The following is a 21,872-nucleotide window of genomic DNA, read 5'->3' as shown; positions in this document are numbered from 1 at the left end:
TAGGTGCTTAATAAATGCATGCTTGATTTTAGTTGATTTTTTTATTTCCTGGGTCCTGAGGATCTGTCGATAGGAATGGAATAGCCCTTGACCTCAGTCAAGTCCCATAAATAATTATTAAGTATCTACTTACTATTAAATTTCTGGCATTGCCAATACCATGATAAAAAAAAAAATAATGGCTCCTGATTCTACTGAAGGATAGATACTAGGGAAAATTCAATATAGGAAGAATGCAAAGTCCTTGCAAGAGAAGAGACCGCTACCTGTTACAAAAATCAGGAAACGTCTTTATTGGAGATGGCAATGTAATTGGGTTTTGGAAGAAATGAGGGGTACTTGCTAAACTGAAGTGAGAAGTGTTGTGAGTGTTGTTAGTGTTTGTGAAATGTTTAGGAAACTATGAATAGCTATGGAAATTTAAAGTGATCTACTGATATTGGATCTTTCGTTTTGAAAAAAAGACCATTCTAATGTCCACTGCTACCCTCATCCACCTCAGTTGAGCTTATGGGGACATCCTACTGGCAATCTTGTTCAAGTGTTCTGTCGTTGCCTAGTAAACCGTGAGGGCATTTTCTCCCATATTTTATGTAATAGTATTCTTTCATGGAAGACAGTCACTTGTCTACTTGCCCAGGGCAAATAGCAAACGAGCAGCAATCTCCCCCGGAGAGAGCAAGCTACTAAAAGAATGTGTGTATGTGTAGAGAGTCTCGAGTTGTCTTTTTTATGGAGAAAAAATTGAGATTTAAACTTCGCCATTTGGATGCCTTTTCTATCCTTGCCTTACCCTTTGCCTTCTTTCCATTTGGCAAAGGCATGTTGAGAAGACATAGCTGACATCTGCAGCCCTCACCACTGCTAGAGAAGAATCATCCATCAATGCTCAGGCCTTTGGAACTGGGAGGGATTTTAGCAATCAGTGAAAACAACCAAACTCTTCATTTATAGGTGGGAAAACTAAGCCCAGAGAGTGTCTAAGGTCACCAAATGAACTTGGATCCAGGTCTGGGGTTCCTGATGCATCTCCAAGGAAAATCAAGTCCCTGTGACATATCTCAGACCCATTATATTGACTCACATGATTTCCCAGAGCCCTTTAATGCTGGCCCCAAACAAAGTTGTTCAATTTAAGACAGGACAAGGGTTGAGTGTTAACAAGATGCAACAAGATGCAATGAATGGAGAGATTGCTTTGGAGTCATCTGGTTTCAAATCTGGCCTCCGACACATACTGAATGTATGACCCTGAGCTAGTCACTTCACATTTCAGTATTCTAGTTACTTTCCAAGACTAAATGGCAGTATAGCTGTGGCATCAGTAGAAGGAACTGGCTCACTGGGAGTTCCCTTTAATCAATGAAACTGCAATTCTAGATGAAAGTAAAGGAAACTAGAGAGAAGGAAAGCAAAGGAAAAAGAGAAAGAGAGAAACAAATAGAAAAAGATAGAGAAAGAAAAAAGAAATAGAGATAGAGAAAGAGAAAAAAGAAAGAAACAAAGAAAGAAAGAAAGAAAGGAAGGAAGGAAGGAAGGAAGGAAGGAAGGAAGGAAGGAAGGAAGGAAGGAAGGAAGGAAGGAAGGAAGGAAGGAAGAAAGTTCTGTCCATGTCACCAAGTAGGGCCATTGTCACCATGGAGAAATTTGTTGGGAGAAATTATTGAGAGATTCTTTTTATCTCAACCCCACCCACCCCTGACCTGTGCCAACTTGCCAGAGCTGCTGTAGCCAGCTTCCTCACTATGCTCCACAGGTTTCCTTTAAGCTCTAGGTCTGGGTTCCAGAATGTTAGATACTCTTAACCAGAAAATAGGGATGAATTTCAACTCTTATCTTTTTAAAAAAAAAAATTATTTATTTATTTTCCCAATCATATGCAAAGATAGTTTTCAACAATCATTTTGAGTTCCACATTTTTATCCCTCCCCCAATAGAAAGCAGTCTAATATAGGTTATACTTGTATAATCATGTCAAACATATATCTATATTAATCATGTTGTGAAAGAAAGAATGAAATCACAATGGCAAAAAAACATTAGAGAGAAACAAAAACATGATACATAAAATAACTTTTAAAAATTGAATATATGGGGCAGCTAGGTGGCATAGTGGATAAAGCACTGGCCCTGGAGTCAGGAGTACCTGGGTTCAAATCCGGTCTCAGACACTTGATTATTACCTAGCTGTGTGGCCTTGGGCAAGCCACTTAACCCTGTTTGCCTTGCAAAAACCTAAAAAATAAAATTGAAGATAGTCTACTTTGGTTTATATTTAAACCCCAAAGTTCCTTCTCTAGATTTGGATGGTATTTTCCATCACGTCTTTTAGAATTGTCTTTTATTATTGTGTTGCTGAAATGAACAAGTCCATTGTAGTTGATCATCACCTTGTGTTGCCGTTAGTTTGTAAAATGTTCTTCTTTGCAAGTTATTTCTTTCCCATGCAAGTTTACATGAAGCTCATTGCTAGGAATCGTAGTCCTTTTTTGAGTTTTCCATCTCCTGAAATGTGCATCTTTGTGATTTATCCTTCATTCTCAAGCTTCCTGATTAGCATCTGCCTGGGATTGTTCTATTACCCAGACTAGCCCTGTGGACATTTTTATGAGAAGTTTGTTAACCCATACAGTTCTTGTTCCTTAGGGATTTATTCTTTTTTTTTTTTAGGATTTTGCAAGGCAAAAAGGGTTAAGTGGCTTGCCCAAGGCCACACAGCTAGGTCATTATTAAGTGTCTGAGTCCGGATTTGAACCCAGGTAGTCCTGACTCTAGGGCCGGTGCTTTATCCACTGTGCCACCTAGCCGCACCCTTAGGGATTTATTCTGATTTTACCTTTAGTATAGATTTCCAGTCTTCTCTGGCAAAAAAAAAATGTAACCGTTGTCCTGTCTTGATTATTGGAGACATTTCATTTTTCAAGTCAGATAAAGTGTGTTGGGGTAACACCTTTGGAAGGATTTTTGTATTTAATGTTCTTCCTTTTTGGTTTGTGGTATTTAAAATGAATCCTAAGAAGGTATCTCAAAAACCTTGGGGCAGTCAAGCCCATCAGACTTCATTTTTGGCCTATAGAGTAACACCTGACTTGTCTGAAGATCTATTTTTTTGGCAACCTCAATCTTTTGGAACACAGCCTACTTAAGACACTCACTCATAGCTTTATTGACTCTTATTTAACATAAAATTCTAATGAGCTCATTCATCTGGTATCTCAGTCCTTAATAGATGAAAAACAGCAAATCAGAAGTGTGTGGAGGAGGTCCAGGATAATAGAGAAAGTGAAAATTGATAGGTCACCGTCAAGGAAAGAAACAAATATTAAAAAAAAAAAGCAGACAAAACAGTTTTGCCACACAGTAGATGGATATTCATAATAGTGATCCTAAATCATAAAGAAAAGATTAAATTATGTTCAGAATTCTCTATTTAAGAAGTCAAGGTCACATGCACATATTGTAAAATTTTAGAAAAATCAAAGGCCTAAATGGTGATAATAGAAAAGTTTGGGCATTTAAAGGAATACCTCAGATGTAATGATGTAACTTAAAGGAGGACTGTTGTCCCCAATGATGAAAAGCACACATAGGAAATGAACTCCCTTTACAAGTTATGGAAAGTATGTCTAATTGAAAGAAAATTGTTTTTAGTAATTAGTGTGCTTGCTTGAATAGTGAAGTTGACTTGGCTAATTTTTTATTTGTTTTTTCTTTAAGAAAATGTGTGTGTGTGTGTGTGTGTGTGTGTGTGTGTGTGTGTGTGTGTGTGTTGGGCTGGGGTGTGAGGAGTTGTGTAGATCTTATACTTACATTAACATATCAGCCTCTCATTTTCATTTACCTTGGGATTATGTGAAATGAAACCCAGTTAACACCAAGTTAAATGGCATGCTCTCCTTAAGGATGCACAATAGTTAATGTGTGACTGCCTGAACTGAACGAGACATTCCTATAATAAAATGAAACTCCTTTGACTCCTCAGATTTCTCCTTTTTGCAGCAAGGGGGAGATTTTATGGACAGAGGAAGAAACCACTGCCTTTTTAAAAGGGTTTTATCTTTGTCTATGACACCAATTCCAGAAAGGCCCCCATACTTGGTTGGCAGAGATTCTCCTCATATCTTAATCGAGCTGCATTCTGATGGCAGCATTCGGCCCCATGACAGTTGCAGTTTCTAGAATCAGAGAGCAGGCCAGGCAGCCCAGTCAGATTCCAGACCCAGCCTGGCAGCAGCCTGTATGCACTCTCAAATCACCTGGGCCACATCTAGTTAAGGCTCTCTTAGGGGACTGGAGGAAGCTACTGTTTTGGTTTCTCTCTCTCTCTCTCTCTCTCTCTCTCTCTCTCTCTCTCTCTCTCTCTCTCTCTCTCTCTCTCCCTCTCCTTTGTTTCCTTCTCTCTTCCCTTCTCTTTCTTTCCTTTCTTCTCTCTTTCTTTCTCTCTTCTTTCTTTCTCTCCTTTCTCTCTTTCTTTTTCTTTCCTTCTCTTTCTCTCTTTCCTTCTCTCCTCTCTCTCTCTTTTTCTGTGCAGTGGGCACAAAAAATGACTGTCTGCCAGAGGAGATCAATATGAAACCATCTCTTTTATTGGGCCACTGCCCAGACTTCCATTGCAACAGTCAACCTAATTGGTTGTTTCCTGTTACCATGCGCGGCTCCATGTGGGGAAATGCCCTTTTAGCTCTCATGGCATACTATACCATGCTACACTGTCAGTATCTAGAGGTTTCCTGTTTGAAATTGCCAGAAAAGCACAACTTGGAAAGGAGGAAATTATATTGTTTCAGCTGATTCCTTTTCTTGTCTTGTCTTTTCTTTTTTTTTTCCATCTGCAGGTTACTGAAAAGTGCCTTTCCTGAAATCTCTACTACTTGGATTTCTCTCTAGAGCTGCCCCTCCCAAACCTCCCCCCCCTCCCCACTCCTTTCCTTTAAAAAAAATTTGGCCTTGCTTTTAGTTCATATCCTGACGGCAACTCATCCATCCTTTTTTCCTCCTAGTACACATCATTTGCTCGGCCATTTTCCCTTCCTCGTCCATTTTTTAAAAAATTTAAACAGTTGCAACATCCTTGCGCTTGTTTGAACGCTTCCCAACCGTGATTTTTTTTCAAAGTCAGAAATAAGGAAGACAAAAAAAAAGTTTTCTCCCCAAGGGCCCAGGCCCCTCCACAAACTGAGGCGCTGCCAGCAACATATGCTTTTTGCAGAGAATAATTGAAACCATCTAAACTGGAGAGAGCATAGAATCCCTTGGAAAGCCTGTTAGCTCTTTCCAAGTAACTTGGGGCAGAGGCGCAGTCCCCCCTCCCCCCAGTCGCTATTGGACCTCCTCCCAATGCACTTTTAGGAGCTGGCCTTGAATCTGATTTTCAGTTCTCCTGCTAAGATTTCCATTCTGCAATTGGCTTTCTATTGAATTCTCATTCGAGTAGACCCAATTGGACTTAAACGAAAACTCAAGTGCTGACAAATCTAAAATTTTACCAAAGCAACGAGATTGGTTTCTTCACGGTTCATTTGAATCCACTTTTTTAACCCTTTTTAAATTCAGCAGAGACATTGTCCTTAGATAAAAACAACAACAAAAACCAAGAAAGAGTACAGTTGCTAGTTTCCCTTTGTTTTTACAATGGCTGTCAACGTATCTTTGGTTCGAGATACAAAATGGCTGACTCTAGAAGTATGCCGCGAGTTTCAAAGAGGTACTTGTTCCCGGTCTGATGCAGAATGCAAGTTTGCCCATCCATCGAGGAGCTGCCATGTGGAAAATGGTCGTGTGATTGCCTGCTTTGATTCTCTTAAGGTGAGGCCTATCTAAACATGGGTATGAGGGGAATGTCAATGCGTTGCCTTGCTATCTTGCTAAAATGTTGGATGGGTAGAGATATAAATTCCTGTTCTTCTGACACACACACATACACACACAATGATTTCCGTTATATATCTTAAGTGCCTACTTTGTCCGTCAAAGCAGCATGTTGTAATAGATAGCCAACATCAGCATCAGCAAGACCTGCTCAGTTAAAATCCTGCCTCTGGTACATGCTGGCTACTGGTAGATGTATAACTCTGGGCAAGGCATTTGACCTAAGAGTAGAGGTTACAAAACAGCTGTTAGTATGCGTTGGTAAAAGGAGGGTTCTCTCTGGTAATCCCCTCCACTAATGAAATCGTTGGCTGAAATCTAGTTGAAAAACAAATGTATTGGGCACTGGGGGATACAAAGGCAAGATCAAAAGAGGCCTCAAGGAGATGACATGCCAGTGAGAGTCGAAGGGTGGAGATTGAAGGCTGGGATGGTAGGATGGAGAGGAAGGAGAGCAGTCCATAAAGTAAAAAAGAAATAAAAAATGTTTAATTTAAATACCAAGTGATTTCATGCCACATGCCATGCCTGGACAACTGGGAAAGATCTCTAGTAGGAGGCAACACAAACTGGAGCTAGAGGTAAGGAAAGAGAGTACTCCAGGCAAAGGCCCAGAGGCTAAACATGGAGGGCCATGTTTGAAGGATAACAATAAAGCCAGTTCGACTGGAGTGCAGAGTCTTTGGGGGCAAAGGAATATGAGAAGAACCTATGTGAATGCTATCTTTTCCCAGACAGGATGTGATTATGTATGGGTAGCATGATAGTGACCCCCTTGACTTGGTAGAACCCCACCTTGCCAGATATTTTGTACCTTGGAAGAAGCAGGAGGTTTCTTGTAATAGAATTGACTTTGACACTCAAAGAGGACCATGGATCTCCTATGGTTCTTTTTAATAACAAATGTCAGTCTCCTTAGGATCATAAGATCACAGATTTAGAGCTAGAGGGAACCCTAGAGAACATCTAGCCCAAACCCCAAATTTTACAGATAAGGGAACTGAGACCCAGAGACATTGACTTGCTGGACATTGCAGAGCTATTAAGTTCCTGTGTAAATGTAACCATTGTCAAACACCTCTAAAGAGATGCTAACCTACTGAAGATTATCTTAGTTATAGTTTCATGTGACCCTAAAAGATCACAGAGAACCTCCTCCTTTCAAATATATTTGAAAATTGTTGCCATTTAAAAATCCAAGCCCAAGTGTGTTTTTGAACCATTAAGTGAAATGTTAATGGCCATAAATAAAGGTCCGCTTGACATTCTTCCTGACTGGCTTGCTTAGCAGATGTCCTGGTTCCATGTGCACTCCCACTAAACATGTTGACCCATTTCCTATTTTGGAGTAAAGTACACCTCATATGGAAAGTCACGTTGCAAAGGGCAGGAAGCCTGAACTTCCATAAATGTTGTACGAGGTAGAGTGAGGACTAATGCACAGTTTCTGGACAGAAGCTTAGAGTGAAAAAACATTGCACTGCTGTTTTCGCATCCTGTTCTGAATGATTCTGAAACCAAGGAGAGAGAGGATGATTATCAAAACATAAAAGCCAAAAATGTGGGTAATGAATCCCTGGTCTCTGGGGGTGGAGGATGGCTTCTCCTCCCCCTTCTTCCTCTCTCTCTCTCTCTCTCTCTCTCTCTCTCTCTCTCTCTCTCTCTCTCTCTCTTTCTCTCTCCTCTCTTCCCTCCTTTCTCTTCCTCTCTTCTCTCTCCCCTTTCTTCTGTCTCCTCTCTTCCTCTCTCTTCTTCTCTCTGTCATTTTCCTTTCCTATCTCTTTTCTTTATCTATTCTCTCTCTTTCTGTCTCTCTCTCTCTCTCTCTCTCTCTCTCTCTCTCTCTCTCTCTCTGTGTGTGTGTGTGTGTGTCTTCCTCTCTCTCCTTTTAAATTCTGACTAATGAATTAGGGAAAAAACTCACAAATCATGTCTGTCTCTTCAGAAGAGGTCAGACTTGTGGAGTCCTATGTTGGAAGTTCCCTTAAGGTGGGGACTGTTTCATTTCTGTCTTTGTATTCTAGTGTCTAACTCAGTACTTTGCCCAGAGTAGGAAATTAATAAATGCATGCCAGTTAATTGGCGGATAAGGATCCAGCTTCTTCCATCTGATTTTGCTTGTAGTCTGAGCAGTGTATAGCAGACCAGTCTTAGAGTCAAGAAATCCTGGACTCAAGTCTTGCCCTTGCTACATACCAGCTGGGTGACCATGGATAAGGCCCTTGACCTCAGTGCCCCAGATGAGGCACCACTCTGTATCAGAGAAGGGAGTTTCTCACACAAAAGCAATCCTAGACTCATACGCTCTAGTTCCCCCCACCAAAACAACAAAAATCCATACTTTTTTTCCATTTCATTATAGCAGTACTGGATAATCAAGACATTATTTGCTCACATACCAAAAAATGTAATCTCATCAAATGAGTGACTCGTTGAGTAGCTGCTTTTGCACATTTCTTTGTTTCTCATTTCCTGATGGCAAACCATTTTCCATCCAAGAACAAAATCTTTTTTTAATCAGAAAAAGTTGACTTTTCCTTGGCCTTGAAAATGTCTGAACACTGCTGCTAGTTAAAACAGACATGATAAATACAGAGCTTAACATGTTTACTTCATTTATGGAATATTTACTTATCAACAAAAATTACAAAAACACATTTTTTGGTATGGTATTCAGAGATATGGCTCTCGATCAGAGGCAGCATGGTCTGATGGAAAGAACACAGGACCTGGAGTCAAAAGGTCTGGGTTTTAGCCCTGGCTTTCCAAGTTACTAGCTGGGTGACACCTGGGCAATTCCCCAAAACTATCTAAGGCTCAGATTGCCCATGTGTTTAAAGGAGATGGGGGAAGGGAGAAGACTATAATCCCTTGAGATTGTCCAACTCACAGGGTGATTTCTAGGCTGCAGTGAGAGCATTGTGCAAAAGTATTCTGGAGATGTAGACTATTATTACTAAATAGGGTATTTTCTTTGTAATTCTTAGGACATATCCTGGCTGTTTAGTGGTAGACGGACATTTCAGGTACTAAATTAAATTGTCTTTCAGAGAGGGTGAATAAGAATGAATTACTACATTAAGATCCAGGAGTAGCTGGTGAAAGTTTCTAAGAAGTAAATTTAAGCTTGATGGCAGGGAAAACTGTCCTAAAGAGCTATCCTGAAGCAGAGAGGCCTGCCCACTGAGAGGCCACAATGGAGAGGCTAGATGACCACTTTCTGGTAGGTTGTCACAGGGCTCCTTGGCAGAGATGGGGCACGGGGGGTCAAAGCAGATGGCTACTGAGCTCCCTTCCTACTCTGAGGTCGCTGTGATCGTGTGACTTAGGTGATAGTGAGACAGCATCCAACTTGGGGCTTCTTGCACTAAGTTCAGCTTCTACCTTAAGCACTTTGACCTTCAACTTGGGGTTAGGGAAGGAGATACACGTGATCACCCAGTTCTTTGATTTGCCACTTTGTAAACATCTCCTTTGTACATTTCTCCCAATTATGGGAAAATAAATGCCAGAGAACAACCGTCTGGAAGAAAAGGAATATGGAAGTTGATAGTTAATAAAGTGTATACAGCCGTTTCAGTGTAAAGCTTGGTAAATGTTTAATCAAGAGAGTAAATAGGTAACAGCAAATGAGTGATTAGGGGACCACTTGATCAGTGAAATAAACTATCAACTGCATCCAACATTTAAAAATAGCTTCTACAAATATATATTGTATTGTAATGCAGTCACACAGAGTGCAAGCAACAGGAGCTTACTTCAAATTAGAAAATCACTTCCATGGGTAGTTTAGTTTGTTTTATGATTTTCTTAATTATCGTCATTTCTTGCATAATTTTCATGAAAATGCCAAAATGAAATATATTTTTTAAAAATGCAAAGAAATCTTTTATTTATTATTCAGATAATGTAACCCTCCAAATTTCTCTGGGCCATGACTGCATGAAGCATTTTAAGTCACACTGTATTTCCTATATCCTGACTGTTTCATGATTGGCCTGAAAGCAACATCGACTTTAGGGTAAAATACCAATGCCATTGACATGTAAAACTGATCTTTTAGTATGATTTATGCTAATCTCTGCCCCATGATTAATGAGCAACACATCACAGCAGTTGCAGTCTCCCTTGTGTATGTAAAGGTGCATAATTAAAGCATCTTTTACATTTATCTAAAGCATGCTCCTCTGTCCATATGTTTTTAAATAATGAGAAGTAGACTTCTATGGAGACTCCATTAGCACTGAGTATTCTATCACTTGTCATTGGCTTAGTTACTACAACACTCATTATGATTGTTGGTCTATGTTCTGTGCTTGCTTCACAATGGAGGATCATCATAAGAACAGGAAGGTCAAAATCTGATGACTGCTTAAATGAGTCCTGTAAATGAAAGACTATATACCAGCACTGGGCAAAGCATTTTGTACTTGGTTGGTGCCTAATGAATGCTTTCAAAATCAATGAGTCTGCAATTGCTATATGTTTCAATAATCACTAACAAATCTGATGAATCCTGAAGATCAATTTCAGCCTTCACTAAAATAGAGCCATTTCACATCATGCTGTAGTTTCTTGAGACTCAATTGCCAATTCTGTCCACCTGCAGTCATTTCTCCCACAAAGTTTTTCTTGAGCACGTTGCTTAACTCAATTGAATGCCAATTCCTTGTCATTACACAGTTTACCATTGATGCAGGCTCAGGGTTTTCAGCAAATGTCACTCCTAGTTAAACAGGTATTACCATTGTTTTCATCAAATCACTTTCTATGACTGGGTCTTTTATAACCAAGATTATAATCTACATGTCAATAATTTTTTTCTGTTTGGACACTGCTGGTGGAATACTCCATCTTTTGCAAGAGCAGAATTTCTCACATATTTTGGAAGTGAAAGAAGCACTGTGGCATAATGGGTAGTAAGTAGCCTGGTCATAAAGTCAGGAATACCTGAGTTCAAATTCTGCCTCTGATACATTAGCTTTCTGGCTGTGGACAATTCCCATACTCCTCAGTACCCCTGGTAACTGTCTGTGGCTACATTTAAAACAAGTTGATAGAAGTTTCCTAAAGCAATGAAATCAGAGGCACCCTCCCATTGCCTGTGGTTTAGACAAAAAAAAATCAGAATGCTTCAATCTTTGCATTTCTAGTTTTTATGCCTTTCTTAACTCTTTTGGTGCTGAAACAAGTTGGTTCTTTTTCCTTTCCTCCTAGTGCTGATTATTTTATGCCAAATTTGTCCAATAAATGAATTTCACAGGGGATCAATTATAATTACAGTTTATGTTAGTTTCTTCCTAACTACCTTATAAATGAATCTAAACCAACTAAACAGCAATAAAACTTGGATAAAACTTGTATTTTTCAATATAGCACACTCCTGTACCGAAGCAGTTAAGTACAAAAATAATAAGAAATATAATGGAATTAGAATTAGAACAGTAAACACTATGAGAAGTTGTGCTTTTCAAAAGTCTATGGTTGAACTAGCAGTTTGTGCTTATTAACAACTTTCTGGAGCACAAAATAGTAAAGGACTCAGTCCCTCCCTTCTAGGTGCTCCCTATGTGGTTGAAGGTCTTAGATTTAACTGGGACACTATTACACAGTAGGGTGTAGCAGAGGGAACTTGGTCACAATATCCATCTGACTCCATTGCCTAAGTGAGCTCAGATAGATGTATCTCAGTTTTCTCATCTATAAAAATGATCAGGGCTGGAGTAATTAACTTGGAAGATCCTTTCCTCCTCCAAATCTAAGTCCAAAATGAATGGATTCTAGACAGATGTGAAGTGAGGCTAGAATTGAGATGAGGTAGAGAATGCTAACTCTGGGCTCTCCTAATCCATAGTAACCAAATATCAGTGAGTTTTTGCTGCCTCATTAGGCAAGAAGGATTGTGAGTATAGACACATTTGTGAGGTTTTATCTTTGTTGGTCTAATGTTGAACAAACATAATGATTGTTAGGCCATGCTACAGGTCCAGTAAGAGTTGGCCATGCACATGCACTGGGCTTGCCATTTCTACCCTTGTTAGTAATAACTCCATTGTAGTCCTAGGAATGGTTAGAGTCTATGGGTCCCTCCATCAGGCCTCCTGGATGTCATCAACTATAGCAAATATCAGAACATGTGCATTAATAAGTATTTCTCTGAGACTTCCCTCCCACCTCAGTACTGATGTCATGGGCTACATACAGTTCTGATAAAAGATTGCTTAGCAATAGTGTTCTCATCTCAAAGCACTGACACTGAGTATCCTTGAGATTAATCAGTGCAAAAGGTAAACCAGTTCAATGAGTTGATTGACTCCAGAGGCATATAGCTGATTTTGTCATTTCCCTGACTAAAATGGCCACCTCTGAGTTCTGTCCGCCAAAGAGTAAGGAGAAGCAAGCATCTAGTTAGTATCCTTTGCCTCATCTTCAAACGTCAGTTGTCACGCTGTCCCTGGAAAGGGCTGGTGCTCTGTCATCCAGGACAGATAGGTAACTCCAGTTTTTCCAGTTTGACAAATGAACAATGGTTCTGTCTGTGCCTGGGGACTTCTTCCCAGTAGAATCCTCCTCTCGTGCCATCCCAGAACCTAAGGATTGGGTGGTAGTGGTATGTGCAAGCATTCTGAAACCTAGACACTGACTGAGTTGTTGGAGGTCAGGTGGTATAATGCACAACCTAAAAGAATCCTCACTATAATGCACCCTTTAGTTGGTCATCCAGTCCTAGCTTCCCATAGAAAAGGGAATGTAGGCTGAGCCTCCAAGGATACTAGGTGGAGTGTCTTCCAAGTGGAGGGGGTGGGGAGGGTTAGCTTATGCAAAAGCCAGAGTTAGGAGAGGAAATGCCAAGTTCTGTGAGGCAGCAGGCAGGCCAGTTAGGCTGGAATGTAGAATACAGGATAGGGAGTCATGGGAAAGTAGGGCATGCACCTGTGGTATACCATACCTGTATCATAGAAGGGAGTGTCCAAATTGACGAGAGTACAGATTCATTGGAGTCTTTTTTTCCAAAACAACCTCAGTTTTGGAAAGAGCATTAGCTTTGGAGTCAGAGGGTCTGGGTTCCAATCCAGACTCTGCCACTTACCATCTGTGTGACTTTGGACTCAAAATCCCTGGACCTTAATTTCTCCATCTATAAAACTAGGGGCTTGGAGCTAGATAATCTCTGAAATCCCTTCCAGCTTTATGTTGAACTTTAAGCAAGTTGCTTTTCCTCTCTGGGTCTCAGTTTCCTCTTCTGTAAAATGTAAAATGTAAAATGGCCTCCAAGATCTTTTCCAACATGACAAGGATATATCCCCATGCTTAACATAATGCCTAGCATATAGTAGGTGATTAATAAATGCTTATTCATTGATTGCCTATTCTATGACTCTAAGGGCAACTATTTGGCACAATGACTAGAGCATTGGCCTTAGAGTCAGGAGGACGGGAGTTCAAATATGGCCTCAGAAAACTGACACTTACTAGCTGCGTGACCTTGGGCAAGTCACTTAACCCCGACTGCCTAACATCCAGGGCTATCTCTAGTTGTCTCGTTCATATCCGGCTCCAGAGGAGAACATGAGGCTGGTGACTTAGCACCACACCCCCTCACTCATATCCAATTCATGTGCTTGTCATGGCATCACCTCCCTGATGTCATGATCCTCTTTGAGAATGAAGGGCAAACAATAGCAACATTCTATGACTCTATGACCCTGATCTCATTTCTATCCCCTGCCTTGATTTTCCGGGCTGTCAGGGAGATAGTGCTATACTTACTATATGTGGCCCTCACAGAGCTCCCAATCTATCTCATTGGAGATAAGAAATAAATTCAGAAGAAGTTAAACGATGATCAAAGAATATCATAAGACAGCCCATTCGAAAGTCCCTCTGTAGTCCTCAAAGCAATGAATGGAACGAGAGGCGAGAGATCATTGTGACTTAAGTGAGCTGAGAAGATCTCAGCAGGACAGCACAAGCTAATTCATAGCATCATCTCCTGCCCCACAGTATGCCACTTTTTTATGCAAATGAAATGAGATTGACATGAATGTCTAAGCAGCTTATGAGGGGAAAATCACTGCTAACAGACCAGTCAAGGGACCAGTCAAGGGAAGCATCTATATGAGGAAGTGACCACACTTTAGCAGCATAGACACAACCAAGTTTAGATAGTTGTTACTGAATCATTTGCAGTCTTGTTCAACTCTGTGACTGCACTTAGGGTTTTCTTAGCAAAGATATTGGAGTAGATTGCCATTTCCTTCTCCAACTCATTTTACAGATAAGGAAACTGAGGCAAATAGTGTGAAATGACTTGCCCAGGATCACACAGCTAGTAAGTGGCCTAGGCCAAATTTGAACTCAGTTCTTCCTGGCTTCAGTCCTGGTGCTCATCTACTGCACTACCTAGCTACCCCTAGCACTACTTAGACAAGAAGAATGGGAAATAGATAGATGGGACTATTTTTTTTACCAGCCTAGTACCTGAGGTAACCTCAAGAGAACAGTGGAAAGAGCATGAACTCTAGAATATAGGAACTGGATTCAGCTCCTGTCTTTGATGCTTACTATTTGTGGGATCTTAGGTATATTATATGCTACCTCCCCAAAGCCTCAGTTTCATTTTGATTTGAGGATATATTTTGTGAAACTTTCTCTGTTTAAAAAAAGAGAGATTAGTTACAACTCTGAAGCCATTCAGATTTCTGGAGGCCCTGAGATTCCTCATAGTCCCCACCTACCTGGAAGTCCTACCCCAGGTCATTGATGAGTGGCTTAGAGTTAAGGGAGTTCATATAGGTGCTGGGGAGGGGAGTATATCCACTTCCGGGGCTGCAGTGAGGGAAGAGGTATCTTTGACAACTGAAGTAGGAACCCCAAACTCATTTTCTCATAGTAGCATGGCTTCCCATGGGAGTTAGTGTCTCTAGTGCTATTAGTCCAATACAACACTACAGGTACACTATGGCTCAATGTAGGTTTCCTGGGCTAGCCTGGGAATCCAGCTACCATGCAAAACGTTGTTTCTATGGGAAATGTGTTCCAAGTTTCAAACAAAACAACCAAATTACATATAAGCTTTTGGACCTGACCCAATGGGAAGTTGGAGACAGCCTGTACAAGATGAAACTCTTCTGGCAGTCATACTCTTGGCCTTTAACATTTAATTTAAGACTTCAAAAAAAAAACCCAACTTCTCTTAGTTCTCTAGTTAATAGTTTATGAGATTCTCATCCCTAAGTTATTTGTTGCCGTTCTCTCAACTCACCTTTTATAATTAGTGTCCTGATCAGGGGACAAGCAAGGCTAGCACTTTGAAAAGAATACTATATTTAGCCTTCATCTTGTCCTAGGTCTCATTGCTCAAGCATGTTGGCAGGTTTGGGTTGCCTTTTTTTTTTTTTGCCTCTGGGTGTGGTATTGGAATAGCTATAAAATACACACGGTGACTGGTCCTGGGACTGGCCCAAAGAAGCTGAATGAGTCAGATGATTAAATAGAAAAACCATGGCCATACCCTACATGGTATGGTACTTCTGAGCCTGAGCCAGAGGGAGAGCACTAGCCGGGACCTGTTCTGAAACCATCTAGTCTAGGAAGCTCCAACCCACAGAGAAACCCCGGGGGCTTGGGGGGGGGGGTTGCAGCCCCCTCCCCTAGTTTCCTTAGCTAATCCTCTGTTTCTTTGTTCAGATACACATGTTGCCAAGTCTTCATGAAGAGTTTAACAAAACTGTCTACACTAGAAGGTAAAAGAAGGAATGCTAGAAATGACAAAGGAGAATGGGGTTTGCGTTGAAGACTAGAGTTCTGGGCTTGAATTCTGGACCTGGTACTCATTAGCTGTGTGACCTTTCACAAGACACCTAGCCCTTTGAGCCTCCCTTTCCCCAAGTGAAAAATTGGGTAGTTAGCCTAGAGCTCCTAAATCTAGGCTTTAATGAGAGCCAGAGAAAGGATATGACTCAATCAGTAGAAGAGACTGGATCACAAGTTGAATTCAATTGCACATAGAATTACTAGATCTCAGGGCTTTGATTAGGGCTTTTTCAGGAACACCAAGCTTTTTTCTCATGGATCAATCAATCAATAAACCAATCGGCCTTCTTAAGCACCTACAAGGTGCCAGACTCTATTCAAGGAGATGGAAATACAAAGGCCACAATGAAACAGCACCTGCCCTCAAAGAGCTTACATTGGATTGGGAAAGATGTATACAAAGAGATAGAGAGGAAAGAATTTCAGGGGACACTAGTAAATAATGATAATGAGCATTTGTATTGCTCCTACTACATGCTGGATTTTGTGCTTAGCGCTCCATAAATATCTCTTTTGAACCTCACCACAACCCTATGAGATAGCAGGGCTATTATTAGCTCCATTTTACAGGTAAAGAATCTGAGGTGACAAAGGTTAAGTGACTTGGCCAGTCACACAGTTAATAAGTGTCTCAGGCAAGATTTGAACCCAGGTCTTCCAGACTCCAAGCCCAGTGTTCTATCCAATGTGCTTATATAGAATGTGTGACATTTGAACTAAACCTTGAAGGAAAGTAGGGATTGTAAGTAGGAGAGGAAAGCATTCCAGATGTGAGGAGAGCAGCCTGTGCAAAAAATGTGGGAGATGCAAGATAGAATAGATTGCATGAGGAATAGTGAGAAAGCTAGTTTGGCTGGATTGTAGAGTGTGTGAAAGGGACTTTGCCCATGACGGTGAGACAGAATGCCTCTTTGGAGCTTTAGAGAAAGAGAGGGAGAAAAAACAGGTGATCGGAAGCTGAGCTCAGATTCTTCCCATCCCATACCACTCCCAGCATTAGTAAAATAAGAAAATTGGACCAGATGGTCTCACAGGTCCCTCCCAGGAGAGAATGAGTTCTTGGAAGGCCTGTTCCTCAAAGTTCTCCTCCCCCAACTTCTGCAGATCCCTCCTCACATGAATGTCATAATCTTAAAAGTAAAACTTCTTTTGCTATGAAGTAGGAGTGGCAAGATTCAAATCCAGGCCTTCTGGATCCATATCTAGCCTTTGGATCACTGGCTTTCAAACAGGAAGAGTCTTGAGAAGTCATTAGTTCAAACTCCATGAGCATGGGTGTCCACCCTTTTAGCTCTTCTAGGTCACATGGTCCAGTAAAAACTTGTCAAAGGCTGCATATAGAATTTAAATTTATGACCACAATGTAACCCATATTACCCATGAGAATAATTATAAAATGAAATAATGCCACATGAATGGGCTTTGAGAACCGCATGCGACCAGTGGGCTGAGGGTTGAACACATCTTTTCTCAAGGATGCTGAAGCTCAGAGTGAGAAGCTAGGTACCCAGTAGTCACACAGGGAATAAGGGGCAGAGCCAGGAGACTAGGTCAGATCCTCTCATTCTGGGGCTCTTTATAACATTAAACATCACTTTACAAGTGTTGAACTGAACCTCCGAGAAGTTTAATTGGCTCAAAAAGTCACTTTCTTGTTTCTTCCAAAGAATGTTTTGAGTCACACACCCTTTCCAGTCTAAGGTTTCCTCAGGAAAAAAAAGGAACATTAAAGATGGTCCAAAAATTCCATCAGCAGCATCCAGAGAGCTTAAAACATTGGCTTTAACACAACCAAGGCACTCCCATTAATGGACTATATGAGCTAAATACTTTAATGTGTATCAGTTGTGTCAACTGTGAAATGGGGAGACCACTTCTAATAGGGAGACTAAGTTACTCATCTGGTGACACAAAGTTACTAGGGAGATAATTCAGCTATACTGCATCAGAGGATTCTGTATTGAAAGGGTCCTTTGAGATCTCCAACCCTTTCCTTTTCCAGGTTGAGGAAACAAACTGGAGTCCAGGGAGAGGGTAAAGTGAGGAGTTTCTCCCCACTTAGCTAGACTTGTCCTTAGGGCGCAAACAGACATAAAATGGAGAATCAAATGAGCTAATACTCTTTATAAACCTTCTAAATATTATTAATGCTTATGAAAATTCACTTTTGTCATTAACTTTTCTGAGTAAAAATAATTATTGAAGACCCCTATAGCTCCCAGAGGGTGATGAATGTCTCCTGGCTGACTTTGTCTCTCCTCAGGCCTAGCATTGTGACCTGCCACATAACAAATACTTATTGAATTGACTTGAAAGATATTGACTTCCACATTACAAAGATGACCTGCCCAACGGTAGAAGTGGACTTTGAATTATAGTGGTGGCGATAGGTTCATGCCAAGCCATCCATGTATTCCTGTGAGCAATGGCATGGTTGTAAGATATGAAAGGGATAAAAGAGGCCCATGTAGCCATGGGATAGAGAACTAAGATAACTCAAAATCTAGATGCATGGAGGCAATGAACCTGCAAGTTCAAAGCCAAGTAACTAGACTGGACCAGTTACAGGAAAATGAGATCTATCTCAGATGCATCACTACAGGCATGATTATATCATTCAGATGTATTATGAGTTGATTGTGTTGTGAGCTACCCTGATAACCTGGTCATTGTTTCCATGTTCTAAATTCCCAGTCCGGAGACAAATGGTAACACTCCTTTACCCATCACTGAGGAGGCAACAACTTAACTCCACTTTGTTCAATCTAGTGAAAAAAGATTTAGGAAATGTGGCTTGGGAGGGGCAGCTAGGTGGCGCAGTGGATAGAGCACCGGCCCTGGAGTCAGGAGGATCTGAGTTCAAATCCGACCTCAGACACTTAATAATTACCTAGCTGTGTGGCCTTGGGCAAGCCACTTAACCCCATTTGCCTTGCAAAAACCTAAAAAAAAAAAAAAAGCAAATGTGGCTTGGGTTGGTGCGAAATGTATCTTCTGTCATATGGCAACCCTGCAATGATTGGTATGGAACTCCTCTCTCCTTCAGGGGTTATTGATCACCTAGGAGAGAACAACATGTAAGTTTTTTCCTGTCTAAACTATTTTTTTAGATTATTCACATTTTGTCAGCTCTCCTTATTTGGGTGATTATTGATTCTAGACATGTATGTATGTTGGCATTCATCTTTCCCTTAAAGATCAATCACCATGTGATGTTCACTATTTTCAGATTTTTCTCCCCAATTTGTTTTAGAATGTCTCTTGATCTCTGATCTCTTGGGTTATATATACTAGAGTAACCTTCCCTCTCTGCCTTCCCTCATTATCTCCAAATGGGCTTTCCCTCTCCTTCCATATGGGGCATTAGCAGCCCCCAATGCCTTATGGATGTCTGCTTTTCTTTTTCAAATCCAATATTGCAAGCCACACTTCAGGGTCTCACTATTCTCATTTCTGTGCCTCTACTTCTCACTTCAGGGCCCCATTTCACCACAAGATTTAATTATGGGCTCAAATAATACTTTCTATACTTTTTTATGTCCTTCTTGACATATGCTTTCTGAAATGCTAGTAAATGATTCCATTTGTTCCTATAACTTTTCCCTTTGTTTCCTGAATCTTTTTCTCTGCTTGGACTTCCTAGATTGCCTTGAGATTTAAACTAATTGATTTGTACATTGCTAAACTATTTATGGTAAATTTACTATTTTTCTTCTTGTTTCTTAAAAGCTTCATTTTCTGTTATGGGGTGAAAGCTTTACAAATTATTCTTTAGTTATTTAGTTAAAGTGCAATACGATTGAAGGGAGAAACTGAGTTCAAATCTGTCTTTTGGCTCTTAGTACCCATGTGATCTTGAGCAAGTTACCTAACCTCTCTGGGCCTCAGCTTCTTTCTTTGTAAACTGAGGAGCAGTGGACTAGATGAATCCTGAGGTCTCTTCCAACTCCAGATCTCTGATCTTAGATGGAGATGAGAAGATAGTAAAAAGAATCAATGTTGGACTGGAATTTCAAAGACTTGGGTTTGAGTTTGAATACTTCATAGCCTTGTGATAGCATCTTGTATTAAAAAGAAATGCTTGCTCTAGAAACAAGGAACCTGGTATGGAACCCTACCTCGGCCTCTTTACTACCTGTCATACTTGAGACAAGTATTCTCTGGGCTTGTTTTCTTTTCTATAAAACGAATAATTGGACTAAATGACTCCTACGGTCCCTTCTAGCTCTAAATCTGTGATCCTGAGACTATGGGCAAGTTATTTGCCCCTCAACAAGCCTCAGAGTCCCATATGTAGAAAAGGAGAATATGATCTTTGCATAGTCTATCTGGCATGGTCATTGTGAAGAAAGAACCTTTTAAGTTGTGAAGGACTCCCATGAGATAGTCAATGGAAATAAAAATGTCAAAGGAATATAAAAAAAGTCCTCCTCATCATCATCATCACTACTACTACTATAACTACAGCAACTCTATCATCTCTCATTATTGTGATAGCATCAAAAATCACCTTTTCCTGTTTGGAGAGTGAACCAGATTCTAAGAACGGACATTGCATGCTTTAATGGCAGTACCCTTTCCTTTCTGAGCCATCAGTTAGGGCATGGAAACAATATGAATAGATTTCCAGAGAATTGTAAAGTTTGGGAAACACTTTACATGTGTGATCCCATTTGATTTGATTATCATGGCAAATCTATGAGGGAGGGAGATACTATTATCTCCATTTTACAGATGAGAAACTTTAGTGTCTGAGGTGTCCCCGACTCCAAGGCCAGCACTCACTCCTCTAGCATTCTCTGACAATATTGTGAGTTTCAACTGTCGCATGCTGCAAAGTCATCTAGAAGACGTGGCTCCCTCTGGCCTTGTTCTTAAATAGGGGGAGGCGAGAGCTGTGTGCATCCTCGCTTCTTAGCTAGCATTTGACTTCCTAGTCCAACCAGCCCCTCCAGAACCACTTCATAAGTTTGGAAATGTCAAAAGCCTGCCTTTGTTTATATACCAGGAGAGGTTGCGGCAGATGACACATCCCTGATCTTAGTCCTGACCAGGCAGAGGTCCCCTGGGAGAATCCAAGACCTTTTACTGCTTCAGTGGAGTATGCTTTTGGTTTGCTAGCTTACTCCACAGTGGCCACAAGCCCCTTCCTGGTTCCATTTGCCGAAAAGATGCATGTGGATTTGAAAGGAGTGCACCAAGGGAAATTCTTTTACTCTGTGACCTTAAACAATCCAAATTGTTTTCATCTGCCCTTAAGTACACATAGGAGGCAGGCCTCGAGTCAGCAATCTTTTCCTCCATTGCTAGTACTTCACTTTCTCTGATCTGGGGAGCCTTTGTTCATTGTCTCAGTGACCTGGGAAGACTAATGGCACTAGAGACAAGGGCCTCAGATCTGAGCTTCAGAGTTTTCAGGGCTTTTGAAGAACCTTTGCCCTTTGGTGAATGGCAAGTGAGGGTTTGGCCAGAACAAGTGAACTTGGAGAGTGAATTTGATTCCCAAGAATGAATATTGCATGCTCTGATGGCAGCACTCTTTTTGAGCTATCAGGACATGGAGACAATATGAATAGATGTCTGTAGAACTGCAAAGTTTAGAAAACATTTTACATGTGTTATCACATTTGATTTGATTATCCTGACAACCCTGTGAGTCTGAGGAGAGTTCTCTGGATGTCTGTCTTCTCTGGGAAGCGAGGACTTACTAGGAGATGATCTCTCTGTTTCTTTAGATCACTGTATATTTTTCTGCCTGAACATTCAAGTTTCTGCCAGTTTTCGATCTGTGATTCCATGTGATCCTTTGGCTTCCCAAATCTAGAGACTGAGGTCATATTCCTGGTAGTGCTACTGACTAAGTGCTCTGTGATCCTAGACAAGCTACCACCCCACTAGGAATCTGTTTCCTCATCTGTAAAATGAGTCAGGCAGATTGTCTTTTAAGCACTTCCCAGCTCTAGCTAATATTCTCTCCTAAGGCCCTTTCTAGTTTTGACAGTTTAGGCCTAGATAAAATGAACTCACTTTTCTAAATCTGGGCCTGCAATTTCTGGCATGACTGATAAAATCCTGGCAGGCACACTTGGCCAGCCTGGGGTCAAAATGACCACCTGACTTGGCAATGTCCTTGCAGGCCCATTTTCAGCCCAGGTCAACAAACATTATTAAGATCCTACTGTAAAAAC

At 40.8% G+C, this 21,872-nt stretch overlaps 1 protein-coding gene across 13 annotated transcripts in view; it reads left to right on the top strand.

Annotated features, from left to right (window-relative positions):
* The window catches only part of MBNL3 (muscleblind like splicing regulator 3), a 157,108-nt gene that overhangs the window by 62,169 nt on the left and 73,067 nt on the right, over positions 1-21,872 (top strand). For all 13 annotated transcript variants that reach the window (XR_012471544.1, XM_074201014.1, XM_074201008.1 and 10 more), the window contains one exon: positions 4,836-5,805. Coding sequence is in view for 12 of the 13 variants with exons in the window: in XM_074201014.1 (XP_074057115.1) it covers positions 5,632-5,805 (174 nt within the window). In the remaining variant the exon portion in view is untranslated. The remainder of the gene's footprint in view (positions 1-4,835; positions 5,806-21,872) is intronic.

This window comes from Macrotis lagotis, chromosome X (assembly GCF_037893015.1).
Source record: "Macrotis lagotis isolate mMagLag1 chromosome X, bilby.v1.9.chrom.fasta, whole genome shotgun sequence".
NCBI classification, from domain to species: domain Eukaryota; kingdom Metazoa; phylum Chordata; class Mammalia; order Peramelemorphia; family Peramelidae; genus Macrotis; species Macrotis lagotis.
Note: the sequence above shows the minus strand (reverse complement) of the source record. Positions and strands in the feature narration are given on the sequence as shown.